At 59.8% G+C, this 24080-nt stretch overlaps 1 protein-coding gene across 3 annotated transcripts in view; it reads left to right on the top strand.

Annotated features, from left to right (window-relative positions):
- Positions 1-8703: 8703 nt before the first annotated feature.
- Positions 8704-24080, top strand: part of NFATC1 (nuclear factor of activated T cells 1) — a 102630-nt gene continuing 87253 nt past the window's right edge. The window contains exons 1-2 of one of the 3 annotated variants that reach the window (XM_057526759.1): positions 8704-9227; positions 22881-23958. In XM_057526759.1, coding sequence (XP_057382742.1) covers positions 9101-9227; positions 22881-23958 — 1205 coding nt within the window. In that variant the 5' untranslated portion in view covers positions 8704-9100. Of the gene's footprint in view, positions 9228-13498; positions 13981-22880; positions 23959-24080 lie in introns of those variants that run through there. The other 2 variants (XM_057526761.1, XM_057526760.1) reach the window with 2 other exon arrangements.

Genomic DNA, 24080 nt, shown 5'->3' with positions numbered 1-24080 from the left:
ACCCCACGTCTGGGCGTGTCGCCCAGAGACTGAAGGCCGGGTCTCAGGGGGAGTCCGCAGCCACGGTCAGGCCAGCACCGCTCCCACAGCTGGAAGGTGGACACGACCCAAACACCCGTCCACGGACGAGTATGGAGGATGACGTGGTCCCTGCGCACGACAGAATCTGACTCAGCCTCGAAGGGGAGGAGACTCTGACCCGGGTACAACCCGCCTGGACCTTGAGGACATGATGCTGAGTGAAATAAGCCGTCCCGAAAGGACAAATCCTGTGGGATTCCACTTACACGAGGGGCCTGGGCTAAGCAGGCGAATTCACAGACAGAGTGACGGTGGGGAAGGGGAGGGGAGCCGGCGTCGCTCGGGGACCGAGTGTCAGTTTGGGAAGATGAGAAAGCTCTGGAGACGGATGCTGGTGACAATGTGAAGGTAATTAATGCCAGTGAACCGTACACTTAAAAATGGTTAAGATGGTAAATTTTTGTTATGTGTATTGACACAAGTTTTAAAGAGACAAGCACAGTACAGGCTCTCTTGCTGTCTGGGTACCTGAGGCCCAAATGGGGGAGAGCCAGCGGGCTGTGCCGGGGTGTCGGCCCCATTCCCCCACCTGCCTGGGGACCCAGCAGCCCAGGGCCCAGCGACAGCCCCAGGCTCTAGGGTGTGGGTTTGAAACAGCACCGTCACTGAGGGATCACGTCCATTTACACTCTGGCGAGATGCCACTTCCTGTTTCCAAGAAGGAAGAAAGGCCAAGCAGGCTTGTAGAAAGCTGCCTTCTGCTTCAACATCAAACAGTTCAACACGGCATCTCAATGAGTTAAGTGTAAATGAATCAGAAGCACACGGATTAAATTTCCCTTGAAATTCATTCCGGTTTAAAAGTTAATGGAAAAAGTGTCTGGCAAAACTTGTTTAGAGCTTTATTGAACCAAAAACACTTTAAAAATAGTTTGGGAAGCCCGGCAGCCCCAAGCCATGGGCAGATTCCACCTCGCCGCGGGGTCGGAGCCCTGGGCCCGGGAGGGGCGGCTGGCCTGCGCCCCCCTCCCGAAAACCGCCGCGTGTAAAACGAAAGCCAGTCGGAGCAGAGACAGGACTCAGCAGCCTCCCCGTCTAAGGCCGGGGGTGAAAGCGGCGCGCCTTGGGTTGCTGCTTAATTTAACAAATTTGCCGCCAGAAAACTATTACTATTATTCCCCTTACTCTCTCACAAAAGGAAAGCGTTGTGAGCTCACAGGTGCAAACCCCGACACTCGCCAGAAACAAGAGGTGGAACCTAGTGCCCTCCGGCCGGGTCGGTGGCCAGAGCAGATGCCGCGACGGCCAAACAGGGGAGCTGAGTGCCCTTCTCTTCCGCACCCCTCCGACTTCTCAGAAATAAAGGACAGGCCGCACCAAGCCCGCGGCTGGCCTGAGGCGGGCAGGGAGGGCGCGAGGCGGCCGCCCGGGGCTCAGGGCAGGGGTGCTCGAGCAGGATTCCCCAGGAGAAGCGAGGTGAAGCGCCAGGCCTCTGCTCAGCCGGGGCCTCGCCGCCTCCGCCCTCACCCGTCCTCCCGCCTCCGCCTCCTCTCGGGCCTTGCGGAGCAGGGGCAGCGCCCGGGTGCCAGTGGCAGCTCCCGTGGGACCTGGGGTTCTAGCTGAGGCCGAATCCCACAGCAAAATAGACGGAGGCAGCGAGACAGGGAAGGGGCCTCCTCCCCGCGTGAGGAACTCAGAGTTGGGCTTTCAGGTGCCTCTGGATCCAGATGATCAACCCACCCAGGAATCCGCCTCTGGCCGCGCATTCCTCGCGGGCCCAGTGGGCACGGCTTCCCGGGGGGGCCTCAGAGCCGCGGGCTCACCCCCCCCCCACGGCCCCCAGGAGCTGCAGGAGCACCAGGCCTGAGTCCCACGGGGAGCAGGGCAGCCCATGACCCACATGGAGGGGCCCCCGGGCGAAGTTGCCTGACGGGGGTACCGTGGGGAGAAGAGGGGCCTGGGGTGGCACCATGGCCACCGGCCCGGCCGTGGTGGCCTCAGTGGGTCAGGAGTGCCCCCAGCGGGCTGTCAGCCAGGCTCCACGGCGGGTCCTTTGGAGGGAGCGCTGGGTGGGCGCTTCCCGGGCACCCGAGGGAGGGAGACAGCAGGACATGACGTGGCTGGGCTCCCGGAAGGAAATACACACCACCGGCCTTTGCCTTGGTTCCCTGGAGCCGCCGAGCAAAGTACCACAAACTGGGGCCTCGAACGGACAGGACGAAACTCTCTCGCAGCCCCAGAAGTGCAGGGTCAGGGCACCGGCCGGGCCGGGCTCCCCCCAGGCTCCGGGGGGGGGTCCCCCTGCCTCCCCCAGGGGCCGGTGGTGCCGGGGTCCTCAGGGTCACTCCCGTGTCGCTGCCCCGTCACCTTCTCTTCTCACGAGGACGACGGCCACGTTGGGTCAGGCCACCTAATGACCGCCTCTTCACCGATCCCATCTGCAAGGACCCTATTTCCACGTACGGTCCACTCGCGGGTACCGGGGGTCAGGGCTCCAGCGCATCCTTGCACGACACAATCCAGCCCAGGACAGTTTGACTCTGAGATGATCGTCACAGTCATTGAGCGGCCGGGGGGTGGTCACGTTTTCACCCTCACAACAGCCCAGGAGGTGAAGACCCTGCTGAGGGCTCCCACGGGTGCCGCGCGGGACTGGACCGCAGACGCCACGTCAGCTTGTGCGCCGTGAGCACGGAGAGCCCAGCTGACCTGCTTCACAGTGAAAACAGAGAAAATCGTTTAAAAGAAAACAACCTTTTAAAGCCTCTGCAAATGCTCCTAAGGACAATGGCGAATCAAACATCTATTCAAGAAAATCCATGGAAACTGGTTTAAAAAGGAGAGTCTTTGGTATTTGAACCAAGACTCCCGCAGCGTCCCAGCTCAGCGAGGAGGGGGCTGCGCTCCCGAGGCTGCAGCCACCAACGCGGGGCTCCCTGTGCCCGTGGGCTGAGTCCCCGGGGAGTGCGGCTGGGAAGAGGGGCACCTGCTCCCGCGCAGCCCCCACTCCTGCAGTGGAATGGAGGCTGTGCCCTGAGAACGCTGGGACCCCCAGAGCCCTCACCCCAGCTTGTGAGGGTGGGTCCACGCCGGGAGAGGCCTGCATCACAGTGAAGACGCTGAGAATCACAGGCAAGGAGAACATCCTGAAAGCAGCAAGAGGAGAATGATGTCCCTTTCAAGGGGCCCCCAGGAGGACTGACCCCAAATGAGACTGGCCTTCCGCAGAGACACCGCAGGCCAGGAGGCAGTGGGTAACACATCTGAAGTGCTCAAAGGAAAAAAAGAAACTGTCAACCAAGAATCCCATACTCAGCAAACCTATCTTTCAAAAATGAGGGTGAAATGAAGATCTTCCCAGATACACAAAAACTGAGAAGTGGCTGCTGGCAGATCCACCTTACGAGAAGTAAAGGAAGTTCTTCAGGCTGAAAGCACATGACCCCAGACGGAAACTGAATCCACACGAAGAAAACAGAGTGCTGTTAAAGGTAAGGAGGTAATTTTATAAAGCAGTACAAATGTATATTTTCCTCCTTTGTTCTAATAACTGATTTAAAAAGCAATTGTATAAAAGAATATAAATATAATGTAATGTCAGGCCTATAATTAGTGGAAATGTAATACATGTGTAATATTTTCATCAATAACAGTACCAAGGAAGTGGGTGGAGCAGAGCCGGGATGGAGGGATTGACTACAGGTGGTAAAGGAAGCACGATTCCAGAGTACCGCTGAGTTTGCAGCATTACTATTTGTCATTTAAGTAACATAATGCCATAAAAAGGGGGAAAAGGAATAAACCCACGTAAGATTAATGTTTATGTATATCACTGGAATTAAGCTAGTATAAATCTGAACCTGATAGTGATGTTAAAATGTAAGTGGTGGGCTTCCCTGGTGGCGCAGTGGTTGAGAATCTGCCTGCCAATGCAGGGGACGCGGGTTCGAGCCCTGGTCTGGGAAGATCCCACATGCCGCGGAGCAACTCGGCCCGTGAGCCACAATTACTGAGCCTGCGTGTCTGGAGCCTGTGATCGGCAACGAGAGGCCTCGATAGTGAGAGGCCCGTGCACCGCGATGAAGAGTGGCCCCCGCACCGCGATGAAGAGTGGCCCCCGCTTGCCACAACTAGAGAAAGCCCTCGCACAGAAACGAAGACCCAACACAGCCATATATACATACATACATACATACATACATAAAAAGAATGTAAGCAAACAAGAATAGCATTAAAAAAATAAAAAAAATTAAAAAAAAAATGTAAGTGGTAAACCCTAGAACAACCACTAAGGAAATAACTTTAAAAAGGGTAAAAATCATTAAAGAATTCATAATGCTACATTAGACAACATTCACTTAACATAAAGAAAGCAGTAAAGGAAGAATAGAGGAACAAAACAGGCATGAGAAAAATAGGAAACAGGAAAAATGAAATGGCAGATATAAATCCAATGGTATCAATGATAACATTAAGTGTGGATGAATTTAACAAGCTGATAAAAAGGCAGAGATTGTCAAACTGGACCAAAAAAAAGGTGATCCAACTTGCAGCTGGCTATAAGAGGCACACTTTAGATTCAAAGGCAGGAATGGACTAAAGGGGTGGAAAAATATACTATGCAAAGAACAAGTACGGGAAAGCTGGAATGGCTGCACCGATGTCAGACAAAATAGGTTTTAACACAACAAGTGTTATTACAAACAAAGAGGGATGTTTCGTAATGATAACAGGGCCAATCCATCAGGAAGACATAACAATTAGAAACATATGTGCATCTAACAACCGAGTTCCAAAATATATGAAGCAAAAGCTGATGGAAGGAAGGGAGAAATAGTTGTTCCTACAGCAATAGGTGGAGACGTCAATACCCCACTTTCGATAATGGATGTAATAACCAGACGGAAGACCAACCAGGAAACAGAAGGCTTGAGCCACACCGTAAACCAACACGGCCTACCAAGCGTGCTTAGGACATGCCACCCCGCCACAGCGGAACACACGCTCCTCTCAAGGTCACCTGGGACATCCTCCAGGTAGGATGTTCCAGGCTATAAAGCAGACTCGGGCTGTCCAAGGCCAGCACACTGGACGGCAGTGTGAGGGGCTACGGCGGTGGGCAAAGATGTATCAGACGGGTGATAAGGACCCGGGGGGGGGGGGCAGGTGGCCTGGAGGAGGGCTCTGGGCGTCGGTGGGGGTGATGCTGAGACGCAGGGTGGGGGGCAGTGAGGTGGGGGAGGGACTGCTCTGGCCGGGGGAGGGTGCAGGACATCAGGGGCCACGCTGAGAGCTGTGCTTAGGGGAGCTGACTGACGGACGACTGAGGCTTTAGCCCTGGCGGTGGTGCTTGGGGTGCGTGCTCGGGAGACGAAGAAGGCCCCTGCCCTGTTCCAGGGAGGGGGGGTGGATTAAACAGTGATTTCACAAGTGAAAGCACAGTGTACACCTCCAAACCCTAAATCCATGGACCTCTAAGGACACCTCAGACCGAAGAGGGACGTCTGGAGGGGCTGACACAGGTGTGCAGTCCCATCTTTCTCAACTTCAGCCACGACCTGGAGATGTACTGCCACTGGCTTTTTAAAAACAACCTCAGCTAAGTTTACTTAGAAGTAAATACCCTCTTCATAATTCTGATTTTCGACTTCATGCCAGTCTCCACCCTCTGGCTAGCTGCCCCTGTACCCAAGCATACCTGCCAGCACCTCTGTTCAGTCCATGTGCTTCCTGCTGGCTGCCCAGAAGCTGCTGCAGGAAGAACGCACACCTGCCCCTTATAGAGGATTCAGATGCCCAAAGTGTTTCCAAATGGGAGGACGTTAAGCTGGCCACCGCCGGGCTCACCATGTGGACCTGGCCAGCACAAAGCATTCACGCTCAACCCGCAGACGTTTGAGGTGATTTTCACCAGCAAGAAGTGGCACCTGGGTGTGCGACTGAGGAACAGGAAGAAAGGGTGGGCCGTGGCCCAGCACCTGCCCCGGAGCCCCTGCCAGTGAAGTGTGTGCCCGGAAGCTGCCGCCCTGGAGGCTGGAAAGCCCCAGGCCAGGTGGGCCATACGGTCCCCAGCGGGGCTCCCAGGGCGGGGGACAGAGTCTCCCCTTCAGGGCAGCTCCAGCCAGGCCAGGGCTTCCCAGGTCCTCCTGACCAGGTCCCGGACCGCCCACGTCCCTGAGGGTGGCGTCGCCATAGCAGTTGTGCTTAAACACAAAAACCCGAGCAACGGCGACTGCAGAGTCTATAGAAAATATTGGGCAGGGTGGATGAATTACCCAAGTGTGCTCCAAGAGAAAGGATTTGGCATCCAAAGGGACTTTGAAAATGGTAAGCTTCTTTGGGTGTATTTGCCCCAATAATCCACAGAAACAACAGTAATCTAAAAATAGTCTTGTTTTCTGTCCTAAGCTCCTTTTAACTTCGTTAGTCATCACCCATCCTTAAAATAAAATCCGTGTAACGTCTCTCCTAGTAGCAGCTATAAACACACTTCGAGAGGAGGCCGGAGGACCCGGAGAGGCGGAAGGGGAGCGCGGGGGGCCGCGGCCGCGGGGACGGAGGCCCGTGGTCCCGCGGTGGCCGCAGGACCGGCCCGAGGCGGACACGGGGGCGCGCTGGCCACAGAGCTGCGCCGCCGCCCCCGGAACTCCCTGCGCCCTGGCGCGCGGCCACCGTGGTCCCGGCAACGGAATTAAACAGAGGGAAACAGACGGGGATTCCGTCACCCGGGCGGGGGAATAAGGGGCGCGTTGAGAGCAGACAGGAAAAGAGCTTTTCTGGATGGAGTGAAAATTATTTATTGGAGGAAGAGGAGGAGGAGGAGGAGGAGCAGTGGCGGCCCACAGCCCACAGCCCCCAGCTCGGCCCCTCTGCAGCCCAGGGGCGCCCCCGGCCCCAGGGGGTCCCGCGGGCTCCAGGACCGGGAGACGGTCCCGCGCGCCTGTGAAAGCGCGAGAGGGGCGGACGGGAAGGGGTGAGAGTCAGTCTTTATTTTAATACAACTTTCCACACCCCCCTTCGCTCCCCGCAAGGACTCGGCCCTCTCCTCCTGGCCCGTCCCGGTAGTGGGGCGGGACCTCTCCACGCAAACTCTCCTGGCAGAACCCTGGCACCCAGGTCTGGGGACACCAGAACGTACCGCGGCCAGATCATTTTAAAGGGCGGGGCGAGGGAGGGGCGTGGGCGGCCCGACCCTAGCGCCCCCTGGCGGCTTCCGGCTCTGTTGCACGCCCCGGGCCCCCCGCCCCGCCTCCGCCCCCGCCCCGCGTCCAGCATCCTTGCGGGGTTCCCCCCCAGCCTCGTCGTCCTCGCGGGGTCCCCCCAGCCTCGGTGTCCTGGCGACTCCCCCGAGCCTCAGCATCCTCGCGAGGTCCCCCTCTTAGGCCTCCAGCCTCCTCGTGGGGTCTCCCACCCCCAGCCCCGGTGTCCACGCGGGGTCCCCCCTCCCTTTGCCTGGGGCACAAGGCGCGAGCCAGGCCCTACTGTCGCGGTGGGAGCAGACCCACAGGTAGTGGCACCCGAAAAGTGTCCTGACACCCACCAGACACCCGAGGGGAGACCTGCGCCGGAAGAAGGGATTTCAGTCCTGTCCGGTCGACGCCGCTGGGATGAACCGATAACCGGCGGCGGTGACGCGGGTATCGCCCCCGCCGGGCACCTTCTTACTGTTTAATATCGCGCCCGAGGGGCAGCGAAACACACAGATGGGGTCAAATGTCGCACCCCACTTTCCCCAGGTCCCGGGCGTGGAGTCGTTTAGGGTGTCCACCCGCGCGACCTGCAGGCCTCCTGGTCCCCGCGGCAGACAAGTCTTTTGCTCTGGGTTTATTTTAAACCACATAGGGTGTCGTGCAATAGATTTATGATTTTTATACACCAGACATTTTAACCGCCCGAACAAACACTCCAGTCCCTTCCCTCCAAGGCCAACACGAAACTACGGTCCCGTTTTGGCCGCTGAGCCGCGCCGAGGAGAAGCACCAGGGTCTGAAAGAGGAAAGTGTAAAGTGAAACGGGCCGGTTGGAGAGGTTTCCCCGAGCGCCGGCTCTCGGTTCTCAGACCAGCCCCCGTCGGTTAGAAACCCCGAAGTCGCGCCCGTAAACCGCTCCTGGCCTTCTGGGGCGGGCCGGGGGCCGGCGGCTGGGACCCCGGGGAGGGGCTCGCGGTTCTCCCAGACCCCCCCTCCCCCCCGCCAGCCGTGCAACAGGCAATCTGGGTCGCTCAGATATTTACAGAAGAAAAATGACAATAACTCCACGTCCCGGGACTGCCGTGCAATCTGTTAGTAATTTAGCGGGATGGGAATTTCCTTTCTCGGGCCTGCCAGTGGAAGCGCTTTTCCAAATTTCCACAGCAGGGAAAGCCTGCGATTTTACATAATGACTTCAGCATGCAGGGCCCTCTTGGCACCCCCCTCGTCTCCGGCCCCCCTCCCCGCCCCCTCATTAAAGCGGAGTGTGGCTCTCTCAGGACACCCGCGTGGACCCAGGCGTCCGGGCCGGGCCGTGCGCCGGGTGCGCCCCTGCCCGCCCCCCTTGCGCCCCGCGGGCCGGGCGAGCGGCGGCCCGGCGCGGGGAGGGGCGGGCGCTCGGCCGCTGGTCCCCCGGGCCCAGCGCCGGCTCGGGCGGGCGGGGGCGTGATGTCACGGCAGGGAGGGGGCGCGGGAGCGGCCGGGCCGGCGGGGAGGCGGGGGAGGTGTTTTCCAGCTTTAAAAAGGCAGGAGGCAGAGCGCGGCCCTGCGTCAGAGCGAGACTCAGAGGCTCCGAACTCGCCGGCACAGTCAGTCACCGCGCCGGGGAGGGCGGCCGGGCGCGGGGAGCGGGCGCGGGCGCACACCTCCGAGCCCCCGCCGCCCGTCACCCTGCCGGGCTCCCGGGGCCGCCGCAGCCCGGCCCCGCCACGCGCGCACACGCCCCTCACGACGTTTCTCCGGGGCGCGCGGCGCTGAGCCCGGGCCGGCGCGCGTCCGCCGGGGGAGAGGCGTCCTTCCTCGGGAGACCCGGCCCCGCGCGGCGGCGCAAGACGCCCGCGCCCCCCGCTCCCCCTCCTGCTCCTCCCGCCGCCGCCGCCGCCGCGTGGATGCCAAGTACCAGTTTTCCAGTCCCTTCCAAGTTTCCACTCGGCCCTCCGGCTGCAGTCTGCGGGAGCGGAGAAACTTTGGGGCCCTCTGCGCCCGCCGGCGGCACCATGAAGTCGGCAGAGGAAGGTAAGCCGGAGCGGCCGCAGCCCCCCGCCGCGGCCCCCGGGGGCCCCCGGCCCCGCGCCCTGAGCCCGGCGCCCGTGCGGCCCGCGCCCGGCTGGGTCCCGGCCCGCGGAGGGGCGAGCAGGCCGGTCCAGGGTCCGCTCGCAGGGAGGGGCGCGGGCGGCCGGGCGCGCGGCGGGCGCGCTGCACAGATTGGGAAGCGGTGTCCCCCTGGTGTTTCCCCAGAGCAGCCCTGATTTCGAGCGCGCCTTCTTGCCAATAGGTGTCTCCTCTTCTCTAGCGCTGAGTGCGCGCACTTGGCCTTCGCTGGTGCAGCCTCGCGGCTGCTCCGGCTATAGAAACTCAGTTCAAATGCAGGCGGCTGGGGGACGGGGCGAGGTTAGGGCCGTCAAAACCACGAAGGAAGGACACTTTGGAAAGCAGCGAGGTTTCTCTGGGAAAGAGGGATGGCCGGTTTCTTCCCCCGTGGGGCAAGGCCCCAGGAAGACCAGCCGTACAGTGAGGTTGCGGGGGGGGGGCGGTGTTCTGCGCCCCTCCACGAGCTGAATCGGTGGCAGATTCCTTCCAGGCGCTGGGCCCCACGAACCGCTCCGTGTGGCGCTGCCCCGCCGGTGGCTCGACTCGCAGGACTAAAAGCCACCAAAGGAGCGGTCGGGCACAGACCCTGATTCAAGACAGTTTGCAATCTTAGAGACTTGAGAGTTCCAACCGTAGATGTTCCGGGACAGTTTTGAAAAGAGTTTCAAGGTACTTGTTCATAGTCACGAAGATGGCATAAGTGTCTGCCCTGCCCTGAAGGCTGGTGATGGCGAGGCCGCCACTACTGACGGTGCGCTTGCGACCCTCCCGCGTGCGGTCTTAGGTCCACAGTCCCCTCACCCGCACCCTCTCAGCACCCCTCCCACCCCTGACCAAAGCAGCCCGGAGTTCCTACGGCGTTCCTGAAGGTGTCTGAAGATAGCCTCCGAAAGGGGTGACTAGCACCCTAGTTCGGGACCACGATGGAAACTGGGAGACACCTTTCCAGATGCCGTATCAACCCTGAAGTACTTTGTCTAAATTATTTTAAGAAAACTGCCTAGCCTGCCAATGCATGATGAGTACTCATATTCTGTAGGGCAGACACCCTTATGGGGAGCACTAGGAAGTAAATGCTACTGTCTCCTGCACGATTCTAATAAATATGACGGCCCCTCTTGCATTACAACTGCAGTTTTCAAAGACTGCCAGCTCGGGAGAACTTCCTTATCTTTAGCAAACGTGAGCTCAAGACCATACATTCAATATAAGAACATCAGTATGGGGTCAGTGTCTTGGTGTCTTATGTTATTTCTAAGTATTTTTATCAAGGGAGGAAGATGTATCTTGTTTCTCACCATTTCATCCCAATTTAGAAAATGTTAAAACGTAAACAGCAGGTTAACGTTTACAGGACAAGCTCTTACTGTTAGAAAAGTTTTAAAAGTTGTCGAGATTTTGATTTTACATCCTTGACACTTATTTCAAAGTTTCTTATCACTGCTTTTTAAAAATGTGAGTCTTTCAAAGTTTAGGTTTCTTTACTTCAACAGTCGGTGGTCTGTCTGCAATAAAGAATCTTTTTTCTCTTACAAGAGGAAAAGGCATCTATGGGGGTGGTGGTTATTTGTCATGTTTCCAGCTTAAGAAAATGCATTTGAAGGTGTCCCTGCTAAGAGGCAGCACGCCAGACGTGATGATGCCCTTTGACTAAACAAATATTGGTGTATTTATAAGGACTACAGAATTAGGCTAAACAGAAAGTATGATCTAATCCTTCATATAGCCAGGCACAGGGTATGAGAGGCAGAGCCGTGCCTGCAGGTCCACGCCTGCCTTGCCGAGGGCTGGCGGAATGGATCTGGCCTTCCCCCGCAGGCCCGACTGGGCTTTAGTTGCCCATCTGAGAATCTCAGGGATTCCCCAGCGCTTTCCTCCAGTTTAATGAGCATCTGGTAAAAGCTCATTAGGCACTGCTGTTTGGGAAGGCCCTGTGCTTGTTCTTCTGCGTGGGGAATGCAGAGAAATGCAGGCCTTGTAGGTACACCCACCCACCCATTCAGAGGTTGTTCCACACAGAATGCCCGGGGCTCTCCAGAACGGAACAAAGCCTGCGCTGTTCTCCTGCCACTTAACTTCGTGGCGTTGCTTCCTAATCCAGATTAGAAAAGGCCCTGCTGCTCTATCACACCCAGGGCTGGAGTTCTGGGCCCGGTGCACACCAGCAGCCTCTGACAGGAAGTGCCAGCTAAACATTTCCATCAAGACGGGAGTGTCTGCTGAATTGGCAAATAGCTGCAAACCATTTACAAGACGAAAGGCACAACAGGGGGTGCTGGTAAGAGGAGCAGGTAAAAAACGGCCACCCTCTCCGGTTACCTTGGCTGGGGATCTGAAACTAGGTGGGGATCAGCTCGGCCTTAGGATAAAGCAGACCCAAGTCCTGACCCTGGGGGGCTCGGCTGCACCCGGAAGGGTAAACCCACTTTCTCCTGGACAGAGCAGTTGAGCGAGAAGTTTTAGTCTAAACAGACGGTAGAGGCTGTTGTTTGTGTGTAAATTTTTGGTGGGGGTGAGAAGGTGGTTGAACTTTAAAAAATCCCCAAAAAGAGAGAAAATGAAATGTTGTGGCTTCTGAATGGAAAACAGTACTTCCATTTGCCTGAAGGTCAGCAAGAAAAGCAAACTAAAACAAAACAGCCCTCCAACATACATCTCAAAGATAGAACTATTATTAGAAACTAAATCAGGCCAAAGTGAACTATAGTTTATCACTGGAGAAAACCAGCGATTTGGAAAGGGTCATGAGAGGGAAAAGGTTTGGGGGAGGGGTCACGTGATTCCCAGGTTATCTGCTTCCGGAAGAAGCAATCCCCACGGGGCCAGAGGGCCTGCAGGGCAGGGAGCAGGACTCGTTTGATTGGCAGCGGAGTTGCAGAAACGGACACTTGTGCACCCCCCTCCTTTCCCACTCGACTCCCTCCCACGTGGCTGATGCTCTCACACCGCCGTCTTGGCCACCATTCTCTTGCTCTTCCAGATGCTGGTGTCACAGGGTGCCAAGATTCTCGGGGAAGTTAGAACAATCACCTGGGAGAAAGTCCTGGGGAGAGTTGGTGCTCAGGCGGGCCTAGCTTTTTATACTGATGTTGTGCAGACGGGCTGCTCTGTGTCCAGGCCTTGGGTTTCACACACACACACCCCCCCCCCCCGCGAGGTCTCCCTCAACCTGAGAAAGCTTTGGAGTCACTCACGGGTGGCTGGCAGGCTACTTGTGCGCGCACAGGCATTTGCACGCGTGTTTCAGGACTCTGAGGGGCTAAAGTGCACGGGGTCCCAAAGAGGAAGGGCTGCCCGTTGGGCATCAGCCTGCGAGTGGAAGGCGGCAGGCGTGAGCAGCAGCCCGGCCTCAAGGTGCGAAGGAGAGCGCGCTCCCAGCCCCGAGCAACCTCCCACGTTCCTCTTTCGGGCTCGGGGGGCTGGAAAACGGTGTTCCCTGTGTTCGTTGCTCTTCCGCAGCGGGTTGGGGAAGAAGCTGCTCCTTTGAAAGCGAGCCCTGCGGTCCAGGGAATTCTGCTCCGGGCCCAGGCTGCGGGGCTTCGGCTGGACGTGCGCGTTGTAGACTCGGCAGCAACCGAGACGGGCTGATCCTCGTCCTACGAGGGGCCCGGCAGCTGGGAGGCCCCTCTAGGCACGTTCAGTAGGTTGGTGCGGCGTCAGCAGCAATTCGGGACGCAGGTATTGATCTTCGCGCCCCTCTGTCTCCGGGTGCAGCCAGGCGGCACCGCTCGCTGTGCCCGCCTCCCCGGAGTGAGGCTGCAGGCGGGCGGGGGTCCACCGCCGGCTCCCGTCCTCGCCCGCCCCCAGCCCCTGCCCACCCGGCTCCGGCCGCAGGGGCGATCGGGCGGCGGGGCGGACGGAGGTGGCTGGACTCCGTGTCCCCTCCCCCCAGTCCCCGGCGCACGCGTATCCCCCGGAGTGCGGACCCGGGGGGCACTTGGGGGTCTCGCTCGCGCGGGGGTCCGGACCCCGAGAGCCTCCTGGGGGCCCCCGGGCGTGGGTGTGGGCGCCGGGAGCCGGGACACCAGTGAAAGGCGTGCGCTCCAGCTCGCGGGGAGAGTTTATTTAAAACTCGGAAGCCGGCGGCCGGCAAGCTGCTTGTTTATGTAAACCCGGAAACAGCGGGGGGAGGGGCGCGGCGGGGGAGGGCCGGGGGGAGGGGCGCGAGCGGGAGTCACGTTACCCGAGGACGCGCGGCCGAGCGCAGGGCGCAGCCGAGCCCCGGGCGCCTCGACCACAGGTGCCCGCGGCCGGGGCCCCGACCCCGGACGCCGACCGGACCCCCTCCAGGCCCCTAACCCCGACCCCGACCCCAACCCGGCATCCCGACCCCGACCCAGGACCCCAGCCTGACTCCAGTCCAGGACCCCGACCCAGGCCTTGACTCCTGACACCGGACCCCGCCCGACTCCAGCCCAGATCCCGACCCCGGACCCCGACCCGGGACCCCACCCAGGTCCCCGACCCCCGACCAGACCCCGAACCCCGAATCCGATCCCGCCCCTGACCTCGGACCCCGACCCCGACCCCGGACCCCTGACCTCGGACCCCGACCCTGACCCTCTGATCTCTGACCCCCGACCCAACATGACGGGGCTGGAGGAGGACCAGGAGTTCGACTTTGATTTCCTCTTCGAGTTTAACCAGAGCGACGAGGGCGCCGCCGCGGCCACCGCAGGTGGGTCCGCGCGGGCCCGGGGCGCAGGGCGGGGGCGCGGGGCCGGGCGGGCCGGATCCGCGGCGGGAGGGGCGGGCCCGGAGGCGCGCCGCGGCTCCCGCCCCTCTGCCCTGGGGCGCCCCCCAGTCTCCCGTCCCCGACCCCCCGCGGCGCCAGGGGCGGGGGCAGCGCCCATAGCCTCCCCAGCGGGTCAAGTTGAGGGGCGAGCGGGGGTGGCGAGGGAGGCTCCTTTGGAGTCGGTAGATCCCCCGGCCAAGTGTGCTAGGCTCGGGGCCGCACTCCAGCTGAGCCCTGAGCGCATTCCCGCTGGAGGGGCCTCCTCTTTAGGGCGGGGCGCCGCTCCCGCCAGGGGACAGTGTGCCAGGCCCTGGACTTGGACGTCCCGGCGGAGCGGGGGCCACGAGTCCCCCAAGTCTGCCCGCCCGCTCCCCGTGCCCTCAGCGCTGAAGCCTCCTTCCTCCCCCCGCCCCCCCCGGAAAAGTTCCAATGGAACTAGCCTCCGGTACCTCGGACCACCAAGTTCCCCGGGCCTTTCCTTTCTTTCGTTTTCTTTTCTCGGTCAAAAATAAAGGTTCTACTTAAACAGAAGATAAAGGAACCCTCCAGCCCCCCAGGGTGTGTGCTCTTGGATAAGAGTAAGCCCCTGAGTGATCACGCCCCCTTTTACTGGAAGACCCAGCCTGTGCCTGGTGCCGCCTTGCGTGGAGGGAACCAAGAGCCCCCTCCTTGCAGCCTGGCTCTCCCCGACCTGTCTTTCTGCCCCCTGTCGGCCCCCTTTCTGTGTCTGTCTTCAAGATGTTCTCTCTGTCCCTGCCCACGTGGCGGTGAAGTGGTGAAGCTGAGCCCAGCGCACTTGGCACCGGCGGGCGCCCATCTCTGCAATGACTGTCTAATATTTTCCGTATCATTCACTGCCCCTCTTTTAAAAGGGCAACGTCCTGCCCGTTATTTTTTAAAAAAATAAATGTTCCAACCAGGCCAAGGCTGCTTGGATCTGTCCTCCCTAAACGTCTTCTCTTTTCCTCTTCCTCGGCTGTGCCGCCTCCAGGCCTTTGGGTCAGGGGGAGCCCAGGCAGGCGAGGGTGGGAGAGCGAGGCAGTTGTCTGAACAGATCCGGGGCCGGAAGTGGAGAAACAGGCCCTGAAGGCCTTCTGCACTTGCTGGGGTTCGGCTGTCTGTGCGCAGGTCCTGGCTGGGCTTCCTGGGTTGTTTCCACCGGAAGACTTTCTTCCTTGGTATCCAACCCCCTTTTCAGTCTATTTAGCAAATATCTTTGATGAGAGGCTTGGTGACGTGTGGACCGCACTCCTGACCTCTTCAGGGTGTGAAAGCCAGTCCAGGACAGGGACTGCCACGCACGTCCTGTGTCCTCAGGGGCTCTGCTGCCCCGTTGGTGCTTGGGAAGCTCCCAGGGTTGGGGACAGCCTCACGGCCTCCCTCTGTCTCTTTGCACGTCTGCTCCCCCGACAGCAAGCTGAGTAGCACTCTCAAGGTGCGTTTTCAGCCTCACTGCCAAGCATACAGCCCCCACCCCAACCTCCAGGGACCACAGTCCCATTAAAGCCTCCTGCAGGAAGGCCTCTGGGGTGCTGGCAGCTGGGGCCCAGCATTCACCAGGCTTTGGGGGAAGGGCAGCTGGAGAGAGCTCTGGGCAGAGATGGAAAGGGCTCCTTCCCCTTGTCATGGTGTTAGGAAGAAGTTGATAGAAAACATTCCTTCTTATCTATTTACGTGAGAAACACACATACTTTTTTCTTTTTTATTAAGACTTTTTGAGAACAGTGTTAGCTTCACGGCAGAATTGGGTGGAAGGTATAGAGATTTCCCCCTCCCCACACAGGGACGGTCTCCCCCACTATCAGCATCCCCACCAGATGGTACCTTTGTTACAGTCGATGAACCTACACTGACACATCATCACCTAAAGTCTGTAGTTTACATAGGGTTCACTCTGGGTATTGTACATTCTGTGGGTTTGGACAGATGTGTAATGACACGTACCCACCATCATGGGGTCATACAGAGTGTTTTCACTGCCCTAAACATCCTCTGTGCTCGCCCCGTTCCTCCCTCCCTCCCCCAGCCCCTGGCACCACTGATCTGCTCACTGGGTCCACAGTTTTGTCTTTTCCAGAACATCCTGTAGTTGGACACACCGTGCTCAGCCTTTTCAGATGGGCTTCTTTCACTTAGCAACATGCGTTTACGTCTCCTCCATGTCTTTTCGTGACTTGATGGCTCTAGTGCTAAATAATATTCCCTTGTCTGGATGGACCCCAGTTTATTTATCCATTCAACTTAGCAGAGGACATCTTGGTTGCTTCTAAGTTTTGGCAATTATGAACAAAGTACTTTCTTCTTGTTCTTATTAGTTACTAACATTACATTGTAACTATTAATTATTAAGTTCATGATTACATTGTTTTATTAAATTCTTCAGCTCTTAATGGGTGACAGGAGTGACTTCACATTATTTCTGGAATGAACCTGCATAGAAATAAATGAATGAATGACTAATTCTGAGATCAATTGTGAAGCGAGCTGACGCAGAGCCTTAGAGATGATACCGAACCAAAAGTGGGCACTTTCTCAAAAGGACACGGCCAGCCCTGACCTTGGGGTCCCTCGTCCCTGTCACGATTTTCTCTGAGTTGAGAGCGGCATCTTCTCACCTGTCACCCTGTCCCTCCCGCCACCTCTTGCGCTGGGACGCGTGGCACCCAGGTGTTCGAGGGGCCATGGGTCCCGGGGTTCTTTATTTCCAGAGCACTCGGCAGGTGCGGAGAGACAGCCGCCATTTGTTGGGAGAAAGAAAAGAGAATTTTAAAAATAATCTGCCCTGGGCTGGGCTGGGCGTTGTTTGCCCTCCCGGGGCCACTCCCGGCCCCTCTAGGGAGGAGGCTGGGCGGTGGGCTTCCCTCTCTGGGGAGCAGGCAGAGGGCCTCCGGCTTCTCTCTGGGTCTCAGGAAATAGCTGCTCTGCTGTCAGCCGGGCGGCGGGCGTGGCCCTGCTTCCCGCCCGCCCGGGGCTCCTGTTTTCTAAGTTATTTTGGCCGCCCGGCTGGGGACTGTCGCCCTGGCAACTCAGGAGGAAATGGGCCGGGCCTCGGCCTCCCGGCGGCCTCGAGGGCAGGTCCCTCGCCGCCGCCTTCACTGTGCAGGATGGCGTTTCAGGGCTCACGTGTGAAAGGGGGCATCTTCTGATGACGTGAAGATTTGGGGGCGTTTTTATTCTCAGTTCCCTCCTCAGCGGTGGTGATGGTGATGGCGAGGGGGCCCCAGAGGCCCGCGTGTCTGCACAGGAGGGCGCGGGGCCCGGGCGCAGGCGGGGAGGGCCCGGGCCCAGCACCCGGAGCGCAGGCGGCCCCTTGGCCTCTTAGCAAGGTGACTGCCCTCGCACCTTCAACTCAGCAGCCCCAAAGTTCCAGAGATGTTTCCACCAGCGGGGGGCTTCGTCCCAGAGGACGTTACCATTCTCTGTGATGTTTGTCAGAGGAAGGCCACAGCGACTCATGGCCACGGGGTGTTTCTAATTCCTTAAACGCGGGGCCTGGAAGGTGAAGACCTAAGGCAGTGAGGCTGGGGCGTCGGAGCCCGTCCCCGTCGGGGCGCAGGGGGCCCCTGTGAGGACGGCTGCTTGTTGCCTTTGGAAATCATCTCCCTGGCAGGCAGTGGGGTGACCGGTGCCCTCAGAGCTGCGTCTGTCTGTCACCCACGGGCCTGGCCACCCTCGGTGGTGCCCTCCTGCCCTGCCCAGTAAACAGCTCCCGACAGGAAGGTCCTGGCGTGGAGCGTCTTTCTTGTTTTGTTTTGTTTTGTTTTGTTTTGTTTTGTTTTGTTTCCACTACCTGCGTAGTATAATCTTGCCTCCGGGGCAGCGCGCACGGCTGGGGAGAGGAGGCCTGGCGGGGCGTTTGGAGGCCTGGCTGCCAGGCTGCTTCCAGTTCTATTTCTAGCTTCGTGTCCTACGGTTCAACCCCAGCAAATGCTGAAGGGGATGTTCCGTACAATGAAAGACAGAAGTCGCCGTGGCGGGCTCCCTGTCAGGGTCTGTGACAGACGGGGGGCGTGGGCAGGGGCGAGGTGGCACCCACTGTCTCTGGTGAGACGGCCGCCGTGTGCGGGGTGAGAGCGCAGCCAGCAGTGTGCTCCGCGTCCCCGTTGCTGCCCAGGACGGGCAGAGGGTCCCCATGTCGACGGGCAGAGGGTCCCCATGTCGCCGGGCAGAGGGTCCCCATGTCGACGGGCAGAGGGTCCCCATGTCGACGGGCAGAGGGTCCCCATGTCGACGGGCAGAGGGTCCCCATGTTGACGGGCAGAGGGTCCCCATGTCGCCGGGCAGGGGCCTGAGCGGTCGGGAGCCTGCTGAGATGCAGCCGGCCATGGTGGAAGGACACGGATCGACTTCCTTGGTGGTTGTGCAGAGATGATACGATTGTGTGGTTCTGAAATAAATGAGTTTTCAGAACGAGAGGAAATACTTCTGCCAGCTCTGGCCTGTTGAACGAGCTGAGGATGGGGCTCGCGGTGGGCGCTGGACCCACCGGGAGCTGATGCGCGGTCCGCGGGCTCCAGGCACCCCTACTCCCCACGCTGGCGTCCATCTCTGCGCCCGCCCCCGCCGGGGGCCTGGAGGAGGCATGGCTTCAGAGATGAGCCACGCTTTCACGAATGTCCACTACATTAAGCCATTTTGAATAAGCGCTCCCCAATATTTGCTTAGACTCCTGCGCTGTAAGTTGATGAATCTCCTGGGCAGGCAGCCAGGCTCTGGAGGCAGCAGCAGAAACTGGGGGTAACGGGTGCGGAGCTCTCCAGGGGCCGCCGATGTGACACGCATCAGCCTGAGCGTCTCAGGGCTGTCAGGAAAGTTGCTGGAAATGTTTTCATCCCAGGTAAATGTAATCCCTTTGAATAGGTAAAGAATTCAGATTTGAATACGGTTTAGGTAGGAAATTGAGTGGAAGCTGGGAGGGATGAGGGGAGGGGAGAGACGCCCCCCGCCAGCAGGAAGGCAGGCCCTGGGCAGGCCGGGACCTACCTGTACGCGTTTTGTCCGAAAAGGGAGAACTTCCATCACCGGACTCTGGCTGAGCTCAGAATCAAGTTCAGGCACTTAAGGCTTTTGCTATGTAATTTATTTAATTAAGGAAAACTCATGCTTAGGGGGTCTTTTTTGTGTTTTTATAAAGGCTTATGTTTTTCTCTTCCTCGTTGCATCACGATTATTGACAGACTTTGGTTAAATAAAGGCCCCCCTTGGAATGCCCTGGGAGTCAGCGGACCCCCTGCTCTCCATCTCCCTCTGGGGGCCGGGGGCAGGGGTGGGCACGCTCTCAGATACCCTCCACGACTCGGGCTCGGGACCACGAATGTGGCTGTGTCCTGTGGACAGGTGGTGGGGAGGCCCCCAGCTGATTGCTAGGATTTGTTTTAATTCTTGGAATTACCTTCCTGCCAACAAGTGGTAGTTCAGCGGTGGGATGAGCTGTATCTCTTAAAATAAATGACAGGTTTGCATAGTATTCTTTAGCTGGGCAGGAAGTGTGGGTGTCCACTAAACCCCCTTCAAGGCCCCCCAAGGCCTCCGGGTGCCGGGGGAGAGGGCGCCTACAGACTCCCCGGGCCTGGGCTTTGTGCACAGTTTGTATGTTTCCCATCGGCGTCCTGCCTGGGCTTCCCTCCTGGAGTCGATGACGTGTCTTTAAAATGAAGTCCGTTCTTCGTCGAATGCCGGATGGTCTGCACACTTCACGTGGAGGAAAGGGCTCAAAGCGCAGGGTGGCCACAGAAGCGAGGGTGCAGGTCTGGGGCACCTTCACTCCTCCCCGGAGCGCCCGGGTCTGGGGCCCTCTTTCAGCTGGGGGGACCGGCGCAGTGTCCCTGCCATCTGGACGTTGCCCCCTTGCGGACAGAACGTCAAGGAGGCGTGGAGCTCCTGCCGCATCATAGCTGCTGCCCCGGGGTGCGGGTGGAGGGGTGCCTGCCGGAAGTCGGGGCCCCCGGAGGCTGCCGCCCCGGGCTCTTCGTCCGCAGGAGCTGGGACGGGCCTCCTCCGTGGGCCGGGGAAGGCGCGCGTCCAGGCTGGTTCAGGCCGGCAAGTACCCTCTGGTGTCAGGGCGCAGGCAGAGGCGGGGCCCATGTGTCGGGCTGCGGGCCTGGGGGGGAGCCAGGGTGGGCGGGGTGAAGACCCCACTCACTGAGGTGGGGCTGGAGAGCCGGCACCAACGGTTATGAGAAGCCGCCTGAGAAATGCCGGTTCCGACGCTTTAGCTCACGTGGCGCCTGGATGGTCGGGGGGAGGGCGGGGCGGGGAGCCAGGGTCTCTGTAACTCACACTTGACCTGGGAACACGTCAAATGTAATACAGCTACTTGCTGAAGTGTCATTACTAAAAGTCCCGCCCTGGACGTGTGTAACACGATTTATTAATGTCCTCCTTACCGATCACGCGGTTCTCATCGTAATCACACAACAGCAGGTGCTGCTGGACACACCGCCCCGTCCAGCCTGCTTTTGGTTGACATCTGACTTCTTACCTGAAGCCACACAGGTACTGGGAACAGCTTTTTGTTTCTTAAACTGGCAGTTCTGGTTAGAATGGTTTGGAAAGTGTTGGGCCAGCGGTGAAGGGAGACCCTCTTAGCGGGAGGTCTGTGGATGTGGCTATAATGTCCGTGTAATGTACCACCGCGCCGTGGCCGGAAGGGGACCTTGGTTCTGCCCGGCGCATTGGCCAGATGCCTCTGGGAAGAAACACAGAGCAGCGTTTAGGCTCCCACGGTAACTGAGAGAAGACTGATTCCGTGTTGACACCACTGCCGCCCCTGATGGGTCCTGCCCTGAGAGACGGACCCTCGCAGAGACCCCGGGGCCTCCTGTGGGATCCACACCTGCCCGCTGCCGGGGTCCCTCTGGACAGCACTGGCCCGGCCTCCCCTACGTCCAGGGCCTCCGCTCACCCAGCCACAGGGTGGGGCTGAGGCAGGGGTGTCCGCACCTGTCCCGAGGGGTCACCGCGTGGCGGGCGTGGCCTCAGCGGCCTGGCCTGCAGCCCCCGTGCCCCCTCCTTCTGAGCAGTCTTGACTGTCTCCTCTGGACGTGCCTTTCCAGGCTTATTAACTTTCTGTGTGATTTTTGCAAAGACTGTCCTCCGATTTTTAACATTCTATTACGGTTTTTGTGTTAAATGTGTCCGTGGGCCTGCGAGGGTGTTGGTGTGACCGGGGGACCCGGCAGTTGAGGGGAGCTTCGCCCAGCAGCCCCAGGTGGGCTGGGCGCTGGCGTCGGGGTCCGGCCCCTGGTCGCGCCGCCCGTCCTTCCCTCTCGGGATGAGGGGGTGACGAGGCTTGCGGGGGGGCGTATCCGCGGACCCGCCTAGCCCCCCTCCGCCCAGGCGCCGCCTCCCACTCGGAGCTTCTGGTTCCCTCCGCTGCAGTTTCGCTTCTCTCCTCCTCACGGCTCAGTCTCTCCCTGGGGCCGTTTATAATCCGGCACCGATTCTGAGCATCTGGACACTGATGCTTTCTCCCCAAAAGACAGCCCACCCTTGACCCCCGGGGCGGGGGGCGGGGTGGGCAGGGCCGGTGTGCTCTCTCTGGGCCGCTCTTCTGGGGAGCAGCAGAGACCAGTGTTTTATGGGGCAGGGGATTCAGAGTGTAAAAGCCAGAGCTTCTCGATAGCAAGGGTATAAGGATCTGGGTTACCAGAGGGAGGTTGTATGCTCCTTCTGAAATAAGCCATAATGGAAATAGATTTCCCCCTATTTGGGGAGCTGGACCCATTTCTGTTAATAAATCCGATGGGATGTGGACCTGTACTTGGAGGCCCTTGAGTCTCTGGGGTCTGCCCAGGTGGGTGTCTGAAGCCCAGCAGAAGGGCGGCACTGTCGTCTCCAGGCTGGTGTGCTTGGCCCGGGAGGTGGTGTAGGGTTTCCACGAGCAGCTCCATTATTCAGAGACCTTGGGAGCCTCGGCTCTGGGCACACGATAATGAGGTACCCACATGTTATAAAGGGTCTGTTCAAACTGGAAATCCAGACGTGTGGCTTTGCTGCTAAAAACGACTAATTACACTAGTAGTGATTTTTTTAAAACATATTTTACTGCGGCTGTAATCAATATATAATGATTTAATATATGGCTGAACTTCAACATCCTCTGCTTCATTTTTCCTGTAAAAGAAGGATTCTTAGGCCATGAGCCACCATCCGAAGTTACATGAGAGATCCCGGAACCTATGTGTTCGTCCAACCCTTGGGGTGTTTTCTCTGTCGCTGGCGATCAGTCTATCACAGCGTCTTTAAACGTCCAGGCCCCCGTGTCTAAAACCCGCCCGCCCATCTGTTGGTTGGACAGATCGAGCACCGTTTTGGACCAGGCACAGGCCTGGGCCCTGGAGGCAGGAGTGAACCAGGGTAGACTTGGGCGGGCCCGACGCTGCCCTCAGAGGCGTGGGTTCTGCTGGTGCAGGATGTGATGGGTGAGGTGGTGAACGTTAGGAGACGAAAGAAAGTGGGGGAGGGTGACACGCCTGTCGGGCTGGGGGCTGCGACTCGGGTAGGGCAGGTGGGGGGCGCAGTTTTTGAGAAAAAGCAGAAAGAAGTAAGGGGACCAGCGGTGCGGCTCTGCGGGAAGGATGTTTGCGCAGAGGGAAGCCCCGGTGGGCGCGTGTCCAAGTGAGAGGGCGGTGGCTGGAGTGGAGAGAGGAGGGGCCCGGGAGGGGCGCAGGGACCCTGCTGGCCAGGCCGGGGCTCGGGCTGCTGCTCCGCCGGAGCGGAGCCCATCTCGGAGGCCAGGCCCGCGGGGTGGAGGGGTGAGGCCGGTCGCGGATCGCGGGGTCCCTGAGCTCGTGGGTTGCAGTTCCTGGCCAGCGCCTCACCCGTCTCCCCCTCCCTTCCAGAGCACTACAGTTACGTCACCTCCGGCATCGGCTCTGGCCTGCCCCTCTCCTCCGCCCACCCCTCGCTGCCGGCCCCGTGCCACGACCTGCAGACCTCGGCCCCGGGCATCTCCGCCGCAGGCTACGGGGCTGCCCTGGACGGCGGGCCCTCGAGCTACTTCCTCTCCTCCGGCGGAGTCAGGCCCAACGGGGCCCCGGCCCTGGAGAGCCCCCGCATCGAGATCACCTCCTACCTGGGGCTGCACCATGGCAACGGCCAGTTCTTCCATGACGTGGACGTGGAAGACGTCCTTCCCAGCTCCAAGCGGTCGCCGTCCACGGCCACCCTGAACCTGCCCAACCTGGAGGCCTACCGCGACCCCTCGTGCCTGAGCCCGGCCAGCAGCCTGTCGTCCCGCAGCTGCAACTCCGAGGCCTCATCCTACGAGTCCAGCTTCTCGTACCCGTACGCGTCCCCGCAGACGTCCCCGTGGCAGTCCCCCTGCGTGTCCCCCAAGACCACAGACCCCGAGGAGGGCTTCCCCCGTGGCCTGGGGGCCTGCGGCCTGCTCGGGTCCCCGAGGCACTCGCCCTCCACCTCGCCGCGCGCCAGTGTCACCGAGGAGAGCTGGCTGGGGGCCCGCACGTCCAGGCCCTCGTCCCCCTGCAACAAGCGGAAGTACGGCCTCAACGGCCGGCAGCTGTCCTGCTCCCCCCACCCCTCGCCCACGCCATCCCCGCAAGGATCGCCACGGGTCAGCGTCACCGACGACACCTGGCTGGGCAACACCACGCAGTACACCAGCTCGGCCATCGTGGCTGCCATCAACGCCCTGAGCACCGACGGCAGCCTGGACCTGGGCGACGGCGTCCCCGTCAAGGCCCGCAAGACCGCCCTGGACCACTCGCCCTCAGTGGCGCTCAAGGTGGAGCCGGCGGGGGAGGACCTGGGGGCCACGCCGCCCACGTCTGATTTCCCACCCGAGGAGTTCCCGTCCTTCCAGCACATCCGCAAGGGCGCCTTCTGCGACCAGTACCTGTCGGTGCCGCAGCACCTGTACCCGTGGGCCCGGCCGCGGTCCCCGACGTCCTACACCAGGTAAGCGGGTCCAGGCGGGCGTGGGCCGCGGCAGCGGGTTCCCGAGGCCCGGAAGCGGGAGCCGAGGCCCGGGTGCCGGCAGGGCTGGTTCCTTCCGAGGCTCAGGGAGGATCTCCCGCTCT

The sequence above is a fragment of the Balaenoptera acutorostrata genome, chromosome 13 (assembly GCF_949987535.1).
Source record: "Balaenoptera acutorostrata chromosome 13, mBalAcu1.1, whole genome shotgun sequence".
In the NCBI taxonomy this organism is placed as follows: domain Eukaryota; kingdom Metazoa; phylum Chordata; class Mammalia; order Artiodactyla; family Balaenopteridae; genus Balaenoptera; species Balaenoptera acutorostrata.
The sequence above is the reverse complement of the archived record's forward strand: the minus strand, read 5'-3'. Positions and strand labels throughout refer to the sequence as shown.